At 42.4% G+C, this 12,769-nt stretch overlaps 1 protein-coding gene across 1 annotated transcript; it reads right to left on the bottom strand.

Moving 5' to 3' along the window:
• On the bottom strand, window positions 5,187-7,293 carry LOC8069516 (high-affinity nitrate transporter 2.3). The gene has a single exon (XM_002456174.2). It carries the CDS (start codon window positions 6,975-6,977, stop codon window positions 5,430-5,432), a length of 1,548 nt encoding a protein of 515 aa, XP_002456219.1. The 5' UTR covers window positions 6,978-7,293; the 3' UTR covers window positions 5,187-5,429.

The following is a 12,769-nucleotide window of genomic DNA, read 5'->3' as shown; positions in this document are numbered from 1 at the left end:
CTGTTCATTTTCCGTAAAAACTAGTGTAATATTGATGATTGACTACAAATGGAATGTTGCGAACATTACACTCACGTTTAACTTGAATTATTGTGGTGTGACTTTTTTCCGTTACAACGCATGTACAGTTGAACTTGGCGAAGGCTTACTGAGGTATCATTGAAGTTAGCATCACTTTAAAAGGAGAATTACTAGAGTGAACGGCAACACAGCCAAAAGCAAAAGTAATGTTATGTTGTTAATTCAAACAATATTATGTCGTTGTGTATGAGTGGGGAAGAAGTTCGAAGATTCGAAGATTTTATCAATCTATGTGAGAAGTTCTTCTAGATCGCGTCGTCAGCATAGTTGCAGCGACGTGAGGGCCTAGTTATTAGGACCAGACTGGATCAGCGGTCGGACCGACCAAAGACCTCAGCGGTCCGGTTCATTTAAAAGACCGTCTCCGCAATCGGACTGGTAAAAACCGGTTGAACCGACCGGTTTTTATTGGAACGGTCAACCGGTCGGTTTTCCACTTGAACCACTCGGCTCAAAGCTACCTCATTCAGCTTTAGCGAATCAGCGTGCTGTGGACTGGGGTGCTAGTAAAGTTTATTTTGCCCTTAAGGGCATGTGCTCTTACTCTCCCACTCATTGGATTCGCTTTGATAAGTGTGTAAACACACATCTCAATGCGAAACTGCTTTGAGATATGTGTTTGCACACTTTTTAAAGTGAATCTAATGGATAGGAGAGTGAGGGCATGTGCTCGTCTCTTTAAGGGGAAAAAACCGCCTTTCCCTCTGCGCCTGACCGTCTGTGCAGTGTGCTGCCGCAAGTGGGCCTGTTGGGCTGAACCTGTCAATCCCCACTCATGACGCTTGGACACTGGATGCAACGTGTGTGTAATACCCGATTTTAAGGACAAAATCAGATATGCACCATATGTGAGTTTTAGAGGTCAAATCTCACATATAGCTACAAATAAGGGGTAATATCAAAAGACAATGCATAAATATATAACGTACATGATATAAAAGAGATAACCTTTAGCATCAAACAGCGGATAGACAACTCTAAACTTCGGGTATTAACTTCTCTCCACAGGATCCAACTGACTGGTTGATCACAAGCCCAAAACTTCTCCTGAGGTGTGAGGGGAATTGCAAGAGTGAGCACATATCGTACTCAACAAGTATAACCGGGGGTTCATGAGGCTCAAATAGCTGACACTGGTTTGACTGCATTTAGCTTTTAATAGTTGATAGCATGTTTAATCATTGGATAGCAAATATCAAGGTAGCATAATTAATCTCATAACCACATGATCAATGTATACAAGAATTAAGAATAACACATATAAACAACATAATAAACCATCATTTATTATCATTAATCATGTTCATCAGTGTCCATCTATTCCGTCAGTTTTCCGGGCCGCCCGTATCCGTGGGCACGGCTAGTATACCAGATTTAACACTCTGCAGAGGTTGTACATCTTTACCCATGAGTCATGATTTACCCTTTCACCCGAGGCCCGTCGACCTCTTAGCTCACTTCCAAGGAAAGCCAACAGGGTTCACTATGAAGTCTTTCAAAGGTTCGTCTAACAAGCTAGGGCCGCAAGGTTTCCTTTGCGCGCAGATATAGATACCCCCTTCCGAATGGCACAATGACGCGCAGCCTATACACATAAGGACAGGGGCTCGCACTATACCCAAAACGGTTCAGCCCCTCCGCCCTTTCGGGTAACCTCTAACAAGCTAGAAAAGCTTACTCATACTTGACTAAAGCCAGAGCCATATAGCCCTCATAGTTGTACGAGTTGTCCCAGTTTTTGCCAAGGGATAAGTCCTTATGGAGGGTCAAGATCAATCCAGCAAAAGCTAGAGTTCTTTCCACCCTTTATGTTCAAGTTGCTATAAAGCTTATTTTATTGTTTATTGTATATCCAAACATTCATGTTACAAGATCATGGATTATAATCAAGCACTAGCAAGAACTACCCAAATGCATATCCAAATAGGTAACAAGAAATTCAGGATAACAATCATCTATGATTTTGCTAAAGTCATCAAGGTGGACACATGCATATGATATATATTGTATTAATTGTGTATAGGTAACAAGGATGATCCCAAGTTATACTTGCCTTGATCAAAGCTCTCCTGAGCCTGCTGCTGATCTTCAAAAGCTTGACCTTGATCACCAACGTATCGCTCACCGTCTATATCCGATCATCAATCAACAACACACAATCCAATATAGGCAATCATACATGAAGCAAACAAGCTATAATTAGAACAATACACCAAACAGTGGTAAAACAAAGATAAAAGTTTATGAAAATATTCTACGCAGCGCTACGATCACATAAACGTAAAGTTTACGAAAATCGGAGCTAAAACGGAGAAGATATGAATTTTCTAAGATTTTATATAGAAAAGTAATTAATTAAATGGGATCACGAAATTAAAAGATTTCAAACTGAGAAAACATTGTTACTAACATGTAGAGCTCATAATTATGAACCTAGCGCAATTTGAATGGATCAAAACGGAATGAAAATGAGCATTTTATGAGCATTATAAAATCAGTGGCAAACTTGTAAATATCAGAAAGCGCATTTTGAATCAAGCCGAGGCGGTTTACGTTTTTAACACAGCAAAGCGTATTTCGTAAAAGGCGCCAGGGATGGCGGGTTGATTCCAAGATAGAGCAGGGGCTCTTTAGCAAATTTGCCAGCCGAAACGTTACCTTCTAATCCCAGCCGTAGATCGCGATTTGGAGGGCTCAGAGGGGCCGAGGCTAATTCCGGCCGGCCGGCGGTGAGGTCGGGCACGGCGGAGGCCATGGCCGCCACCCAGGAGCTCACCGGAGACACCGGTTTCGCGATTCCGAGCACCAAACGGAAAACCGAGAACATGGGGACGTAGAGGCGGGAGAGGCGAGCTCGCAAAGGTATTTCTCTCGGGCCGAGAGCACGCAGAGACTCGGTTTGCGGTGGAGAAGAGGGCACGTTCCGGCGAGATCCGAAACACGGCTACTGTTGCGGCTAGGGCGGTTAAAGCGTGCTCTTACGCAAATAGGGGGTCGCGGCGGGGTCTTAGAGCCTTTATAGGGCGGTTTCGATCTCCACACGCCAAATCCCGGGAGAATCGGGATTCGGTGGCCATGGAGTTCGTCTCCGGCTTGGCTACGCAAGGGAGAAGAAGGAAAGAAGAAGGTGACGCTGGCGCGTGGGCCTGGAGTGTCAGCGAAAGGGGAGAAGAGGGGAAAGGGTGCGCCGCTGCTGCTGGTCATTGGGCTGGGGAGGAGGGTGGGCCGTGTGCGCTGGTTTGGGCCGGAAAGCAGAAGGAGGGGAGGTGCACTGGCGGGCCGCGAGTGGGGAGAGGGGATTTGGGCCATCAGGCCAGGAATAGGGAGAGGAGGGGTTTTGTTTTGTTTTGTTTTATTTTCTATTTCCATTTCTTTTATTCCAAAGCCATTTTCAAAACCGTTTTAAAAATCACTTTGAATTAAGAATTTTAATAAAACCACTCAGCAAAATAACTAAAATGAAGAGGCATGAGTGCACAACCATATTACTATTCTTATGATAAATTTTATTTTAATGAAAATATTATTTTTCCTATGTTTTCATGAGCACAAAATACAAAATTAAATCATTTTTCTCCTATTTAAAAAGTTGTAAATTTTTGGGTGTTACAGTGTGCCTACCTTTTTTTCGTTGCAATGCCTAGCTTGTCTTTGGTGTGCAGCAATGCATTTTTAATTTTAGAATTTAAGAACTTCATATGAGCTTTAAATTAGACAAGTAATATATCTATTTTAATTATCTCGTAGTGATATACTCTATTTTAGCATTTTAAAAAATTTAGTACAATGAATATTTGAAATACTATTCAGGTCCTCCTCGCACAGATTTGTATGCTGCATATATATTATCTTTCTAGGCGTATTTTTGACATAACCTGTACAGCACAAAAATATACAGAACTTAAATATTTTTGGGGTCTGTCTACTAAAAACCTGCGTGATTTAGATCCTACTGTCACACGAGTGACAACTCATATTAAATCACTCGAATATACGAGAGATACAAAATCGAGTGACTCAAGGATTTCTGTCACTCGATTCCCATATCCACCGGATCAAAATCCAACACACCAAAATAAAAGATGTGAATACCATAGGAAAAACACAAAGGAAAAATAAGATAAATTCAGATTTGTTCTATGAAATGCAAATTAGAAGAAGATCAAAGAAAAAACACAGGGAAAAAAGATTTAATCAGATCTCTTCTATGAAATGCAAATAAGAAGAAGATCATAGAAAAAAAACATAGAAAAAATACAAATTAAATCATTGTTGTAGAAGAAAATCATAGCAAAAAATAGAGATGAAAAATGAAAATAAACAAAACAAAAAAATAATCAGATTATTTCTATGGAAGTCAAATTGAAAATTTTCAAAAGGGAACCAAATAAAACATACATAAAGTAAAAAATATCAAATTACTCTTCAAGTAATCCTAACCATTCTTATTTATGAATATATTAATTTACGCCAATTAAATACATAACTTACACTCAAACAGAAACAATAAAAATATAGTTCAATAAGATGTAATTTGCTAGTCACAGTAAAATATGGTTCAATGATGTACTCCTCCATATAGGACAGCGACACGATCTCCAAAACACAACTTTGACCTCTTATTTTTATAAAAATATTTAGGAAAAATAATATATGTATACTTTAATGAAAAGTATTTTTAAGACAAATTTATTCATATAATTTTCACATTTGCAAACTCAAAAATTTAAAAAGTTATTAATGATTTATATTCTCAATGTTTGACTCAAACCTTGTCCAAAATAATTTTTAAATCCTATATGAAGAGAGTAATTTGCTAGTCATAGAGAAATAAATATGCGTACATGCATAGAGGCTATGTGAGGTGACTCGTCACAACTCTTCACACCATGTCAAATTGCTCACAGTACCCACATCCCTTCTATCTCATGCAGTGGAGGCATGGAGCGACAGCATGCTCGGGAGAAGTTCACGAACGCATCGAGGGCCACAAAATTCGAGTGACACAATCATAAAAATTGCTCGAGTGACATATAGATTTAGCGTATTTTTGTGTCGCTTTTATTAATCTATAAGTAATGACCTTTTTCATTTGGATGTTGACCTGAATGAAGTTGCTTTATATATTTCAGAAAAAAATGAAACCACCTAGCAAAATGAACAATCCCTTATAGTAATATCACTTTGACTTTGCTGAAATTCACCACCGGCTTCCCCATCACACAGAAGTTACCACACGGATGCACAATAAACACCAAAAACACCACGATTCAGGAACAGTACATATGATCTGCTGACGCGGGACCTTTGATTATATATACGGGCAGTACCGTACGCACGTGTGTGTTTCACACGTCGGCCGGCGAGGACTCGACGGGGACTGTGTGCTTGGACTGGCTGCCTGACCGCCCTCCCTCCCGCACGCTGTTCTCCGCAAAGCGTACGCTGCCGGCGTTGAAGCCCTTCTCGCGCTCGTGCGCCGTCCACTCCCTGTTGTAGTAGTCCTCCGCCGTCGCCCCGGGCTGCGGCCCGACGAACATGCCGCCCCACTGCGGGAAGTAGATGAGCGCGATGGGCAGCGTGCACGCGATGATCATGAGCCCCATGTACTTGATCCCCGTCTCCGTCTTGTACTTGGATCCGTGGAAGAAGATGAGCTGCGTGAGCACGGCGCCCACGTTGCCGCCGCCGCCGGTCATGCCGGAGATGAGCCCCAGCGACCTCCGGGAGACGAACGGCACGATGCCAAAGGTGAGCCCGCAGGCCGCCTGCACGAAGAGGGAGAAGAGTATCATGACGGCCACGGACGCGGCGAAGGAGTAGTCGACGGCGCCGAGCACCACGCAGAGGACGCCCCCGATGGTCTGCACCACCCACAGGCCCCACAGCCTGCCGCGCATGCCGAACCGGGTGGAGAGCCAGTCCGACATGAGGCCGCCGCCGGGGCGGGAGATGATGTTGGCCATCCCGAAGCTGGCGGCGATGAAGCCGGCGGTGCTGAGCTTGACGCCGAAGCGGTCGTAGAAGTACTGCGCGATGATGTTGTCCACGGCGAGCTCCACGCCGAAGCAGTAGCCGTAGGTGAGCGCCAGGACCCAGGCGCGGTAGTTGGTGACGGCGTGGCGGAGCACGTTGCCGAAGCTGTCCTTGTGCATGTCGCCGGACTTGTGCAGCTTCCGGTAGTTGCCGTCGGGCATGTCCTGGCCGAACGCCAGCACGGCGATGGCCGACAGCGTCTGCAGAAGGCCCGGGATGAAGAAGGCGACGCGCCACGCCGTGAACGGCGTGCTCCCGATCTTGCGGATGGCCTCGTACACGAGCGGCATGATGAGCTGCACGGCGCCGCCGCCGAGGTTGCCCCACCCGCCGGCGACGCCGTTGGCGAGACCCACCTTGGGCGGCGAGAACATGGAGCTCATCCAGAACTGCGTGGACACGAAGGACGCCAGCGAGAATCCCGTGAAGAAGCGCACGAGCAGGAAGGACGACGGCGAGTCGATGATGGCGGAGCAGTACACGGCGGGCGTGGTGAGGAGTATGATGGCCGCGGACGCCAGGCGGGGCCCCACCAGGTCGCACGCCGTGCCCATGGCGACACGCGCGAAGACCGCGCCGGACACGGAGGCGATCCCGGCGTTGCCGATGTCCGTGGCCGTGAGCCCGAGCGTGTCACGGATGAGCGGGAGCAGCGGCGGCGCCGCGAAGGTGGAGAGGAAGCAGCAGAAGAAGGAGAACCACGAGAGGTGGAAGGCGCTCATGTGCGGCCTCGCCAAGGAGAAGAGCCAGAACTCGGTGGCCTTGTTGTCGGAGTCCACCGGCATCCTGAACCGCGGCTTGGACGCCGCCTCGGCAGCCTCCACCTGCATCGCCGAGGGCTTCAACTCCGCCTCCGCCATGTCACCGCTTCGCACTCTCGGTGTCCTCTTAGCTTCCCTCACCGCCGGAAGCCGGTACGTGGCTGTGCTCAAGCTCTGGCGAGTACGTGGCGCTTATATAGAGCTAGCTGCGACGCGACTGGAGCGAGAAGCGGAGTGCGGCGCGCGGCGGCCGGGGCGCGATGGTTGGAGACGGCGAGGGGCCAACGTGGAAACCAATAAAGATTTGTGGAGCATGAGGTGGTGGAATGGAAGGCCGGCCGGCGCGCGCACGGCAGCGGGGTGCTCCCTCGCCGGTGCTCTGGGGCGTCGCGGCTTTCTCTGTCTGATGCGCGTCGCGGGACTTTTGTTGGCGAGCAGAGCAGAGCAGAGCAGGGCGAGGTGGTTGGTGTCGCTGTCGGGGTGGACAAGCGGAAGCGGGCATGGCTGAAGATTCTGACCTCTGACCTTGGAGGCCGTATGTTCCTTGGCCTGTGGAACTACCACAGCTCCACTCCTACTCCTCGGATCCTATTGGCGAGCAAAGAAGACTTTTTTAGGATTCCTGAGTTGACATAGGATACCCTTCGTCCTAAACCCATATTAATGCCTTGTTTAGTTACACCCAAAATTAAAAAAAAAATCAAGATTTTTCATCATGTCGAATTTTTCGGCATATACATAGAGAATTAAATATAGATTAAAAAATAACTAATTATATAATTTACTCGTAATTTGAGAGATAAATCTTTTAGGTTTAGTTAGTCCATGGTTGGACAATAATTGTCAAATACAAACGAAAGTGGTACAATAGCAAAATTCAAAACAAATTTCGATATAGACTAAATGAGCATCATTAAATACTTACATCATAAAATATATTTATATAATATGCTTATTTGTTATCTTAGATGTTATTATTCTTTTCTATAAAGTTGATCAAATTTATAAATGATTTCACTGATTCATTTTGTGACAAAAGAAGTATGAGTTGAATTGATCAATGCATCCAGATCAATATAGTATCATAGTTATAGATTTCAAATTCAAATCCTAGTGAACACAATTAAATAAAACTAGAAGGATACTCCGAGCGTTGCTGCGGGAATGCGGATTAGTGGATTGCCTGGTATAATGATGTGGACAAATAAAATACTTATATGTGTCTTGCTGATGTGAACATTACAAATGTATGACTATTGAATTTTATTTTGTGTGTGATAGTATATTGCTTAGTTGGAGAGCGTGCATGTCGAGAGAAATATAGTGACTTGCTGACGTAGATATTTTGCATGGGCTAGTGGATTTTAGTTATGTGTAATAGTGAGATGCTTAGTTGGACAGCTTGCATGTTGAGGTGCAGGTTAAAAAAAAAAGAGAAATAGATAGTTAGATTTAGCTTTATAGGAGTATAAAATAGTTGTTGACGGTTCCTATTTCTAAATATAAAACAACTAAAAAAGCCTCTTTATATCTTCAAATATGTGGCTTCTTTTATATCTGGTTTCTCATTAGCCTAATATTGAGAGGAGGCTAGCTCTTCAAAATGCGCTCTGTAGACTACTCCTATTTCTATTGAGGGGAGTGTTGAAATATAAAAGCAACTCCAAGGGCCTCTTAAGTAAATTAACATAGTTATTATCGTAACTCAAAGTGGCTATAAAATATGTTATTTTGTAGCTAGCTGTAGGATAATAGTTATATATATATATATATATATATATATATATATATATATATATATATAGAGAGAGAGAGAGAGAGAGAGAATAAATTTTATTCGAATGACTCTCTAATTAAAGATTTATTAGACAATGAATTTTAAAATACGTAGGTGATGCTCTAGGGCCGCACCCAGCCTAAGTACCGTCGCACAGGATTTTCCTTTAATTAACAAAAGAGCGTTTTTTCGAGGAACTTTTGGAGCATAATTTCAAGTTCTAACACGATGCAACGGATGCTGTGTTGCCGTGCTGAACACATCCGGATCCGGCGTGTCTCTGTGTCATGCACATTACTTGTATTTTTGCTTGTCAAACACTGGAACTGGAGCTAGCCGCTGTATGTTTCGCTAGAAACAGGCGTTTGCGTCCAAATGACATATGAAAATGCAGGAAATCACACAAGTGGAGTGGATGGGAGGGGCATATTAAGAAATTAAGCTATTGGTCACACCAATGATGCATTTGAAAAAATCAAACTAAGTGGCTTTATGGACCTACCACAGCTAAGATTATGCCAGCCAGTAGCATATGCTTTGCATAAAAGAAAAACAAAAGGGGACGGCAGCATATGGTTTTCAGCAAGATAGAAAATCCGCAGGGATAATACTTCACAAAATGAAAATATTCCACATAAACAGTTGGAGATCCTGTACCACGGGATGGAAACTTTCAAGAGTTTGGATAAAACAATGCCCAGGTTCATAGATGCAACCAGACAACACAAACATGATAAATCCTAGCATATGTATGTCACAAAAACCAACTAACTCTCTCTGTTTGTACACATGCAAAATGACATTTTTATAGTTTTGTCTAATGAATACACGTGACCTCTGGGTTCTCAAAGGGCAAAACTACTGGTGAAGGGCTGAAGTGTTGGTGAATTTAATTCTGTCTGAACAGAGTGCAGTTGGATGAAAGATGCCTTCTGGTTTTTTAAGAAGTTTCACCACAGCATAGATACACGAGAACATATCAAAACTAGCTGATTCAGGTCTAAGGAAAAGGCAAAGGTTAGGCTAGCCAAAAACTAGTTATTAGGAAAAATGACAAGGGGATCCCCCTTGCAATTTTCTCTTTTCTTTAATCAATTCCAGACTCCAAATTGATCATGTATCAAATCATCATGAAAATTTCTAACCCTTGTTGTCTTAAGATAAATGTGGTTCGCTAGAATGTACATTTTCCAGGATAATCGTTGTGGAAGCATTGACTTGAGCTTGCTTGGAACAACAAAAAGGGTGCTCTGTATAATAAACCGGAGAACTTGTAATATTTGCTATGGACTTAGTTTCTTATAAGATTCTATGGTGGATCCACCCAAGCTCTTTGATAGGGCAACTACCAGATTAAGATTCTTTTGTACTTGTAGCAACTAGCATCCCTAATGCTAAAGTAATACATGTGTGGCACCCCCGCTGACTGTGGGTTTTCATCAGAATATGGAGGATTCTCAATCTGACTTTGGGATCTCGTAATACCACCTTGGCCTTTTGCAATGGGGAAGTACTAAAACAAGAATAGTTAATATACTTGATCCACATATACAGAGTTAGATTATGATTGATGCATAATATAAAGGAACCACATGGACATTTGAAACTAGCCCACAGATCGATCAGACGAATGGATGTCATGGATCAATTTCTTAAGGCCTTGTTTAGTTCTCTAGGTGAAAAGTTTTTTGGATATACCGTAATATTTTCATTTGTATTTGGCAATTATTATCCAACCATGGACTAACTAGACTCAAAAGATTCGTCTTGCAAATTACAGGAAAATTATATAATTAGTATTTTTTTTATTTATATTTAATGCTCTATGCATGTGCCGCAAAATTCGATGTGACAGAAAATCTTGAAAAGTTTTTGAATTTCAGGTGTAACTAAACAAGGCCTAAATCTTGAATATGTGATAAAGTCAGCTATAAGCCGATGTAAAACCCATGCTTGATCATCCCGAATTCAGTATAACCTTGAAACAATATGTGTTGTGGTATTGCACAGAAGCAGACAATATGCCTATTAGAGCATTATCATCACAGATTAAATGCATGCAAAATGGTTACAACCAAATTGAAAGGAGCGCAAGCACAACTGACGGTTCCGATTGCCCTGGTTCAAGTTCAACACACAGTGGCCAAATTGCCTTTGTCATTTCTAAAAGAGTAAACATCTTGTGAGAATATGCGGATGTATCAGTTCTTTTCAACTACAATAGTTCAGACTGAAACTATTCGTTCAGAGTTTCAGACCGGATAGTTTCCTGGTCGTACGTCTCGTACCAAGTTTTCTCTCTGGATGTGATGCATAAGATAGCGAGCTGCCGGTTGGTCATCCCAAAATGTCAACCTCTGTCTAGATCGTATCCAATTGGTCGCTAGTTGTTACCACTAGTCTGTTTTATGGACGTGACAGGATGGCCCTGGCCTTCAACTCCAGCATACCGGTGACCCCATCAGCTGGACGTGGCGATTCGGTTCGGTGGCCAGCTGCGGTCTGCGGAAGCCAATCCCTCTGCTAGTCTGCTCCTAGATGTTCATTGTAAGCTATTGTTAAGTCCAGATACTATGGGGGGTTATCCTTGCTCTGACCTACAAAGATTCATGATTCCGTTTCAGCAATATTTCATCTGTCTACTTTGAGACGACTTTAGTTTTTTTTCTTTGTATTTTATTTGTGTTGGTATACGTGCTGGATTATGACACTCACGATACACTCTATCATAGAGTCTAAAGTTATTTATTATCTCAAACGACTTGGAGTCTTATTTTTCTATCTCTTTCTTTAATAAATATGCTGCCACATCAGCAAAATATCATAAATAATATGTAATTAGTTGTCTTGGACTCTGTAATAGAGTCTTGCATTGTGAGTGCCCTAAATAAGACATGGAGTCTTATTTTTTCTACCTCTTTCTTCAATAAATATGCTGCCACATCAGCAAAATATCATAAATAATATGTAATTAATTGTCTTGGACTTTGTGATATAGTCTTACATTGTGAGTGCCCTTAGAATCTTGCAGCCGCCTCAAGTAACTCAGGTGATATCTAAAAATAAATATATGTTTCAATACACAGTAGTTGGCTATATTGAATCAGTACAACTAACCTCCCATCTTACACTACATATGTATATCGTTGATTGGCTAATCTTGAATAAGAATAACTTTAGGAGCCTATCTATATCCTTCCTTATTGTTAGAAGTAGAGATTTTGATAGGAAAAAAACCTCTAAAAGCTTGTTTAACTAAATTCCCAAATATTGTCATCCTCTATTTTAGATTTTTCGCTAATCAAATATAGAGCGCGGAGGCTCTTTAGAGTGCATATAAGATATAGAAAAATGATTTGAGGGTGGAACATATATATATATATATAGTGATTTTATTCAAATAATTTTTCAAATAATAATTTAGAGAATGAGTTTAACAAAGTCTCTTAGAGATGCTCTAATCTTGAGCTAAATGGAACTCCCATTTGTAAAAAGGTTTGCAACCGATTCAATAAGCACCAATTGAATAATGAAAAAGTAGTTTTTTTAGTAAATTATACTGATAGTTCCTAAACTATTATGTGATTCTCATTTAGGTCCCTAGACCATGAAATTGCATATTTGGGTCCCGAAAATATTTAAGTATACCATCGAGGTCCAAACACAACAACAACATAGTCTATTAGCTGATATGACGCTCTAGCATGGAACTGACATGTGGGTCCGTAGCTCATAATTATAGGGATGGTCCCTAAACTATCATGTGATTCTCACCTAGGTCCCAAACTATAAAATTACTCATCTGAATCCCTAATCTATCAAAGTACTACAATTTATCAAACTTCTCGTCATCTGCTCCTCATCTTATCTCGTAGAGCAATGTCTTGATACCATCTGCCAGGTGTCAGCACGGTTGGACCAGAGGACATACTAGTGGGCATTATCGTAAATGTGTCCTAAGACACGTCACTCGCTCACGATGACATAAAACAACTAGCTAGCATACCCGCGAAGTTGTTGCTGACCAGTTGTTCCATGCATCACGATTGGATGAGGTGTCTTAGCACACAACTGACAACAATGCCCGCTCCACCACGTACGTCCCCCATCCAGC

This window comes from Sorghum bicolor, chromosome 3 (assembly GCF_000003195.3).
Source record: "Sorghum bicolor cultivar BTx623 chromosome 3, Sorghum_bicolor_NCBIv3, whole genome shotgun sequence".
Taxonomy (NCBI): domain Eukaryota; kingdom Viridiplantae; phylum Streptophyta; class Magnoliopsida; order Poales; family Poaceae; genus Sorghum; species Sorghum bicolor.
Note: the sequence above shows the minus strand (reverse complement) of the source record. Positions and strands in the feature narration are given on the sequence as shown.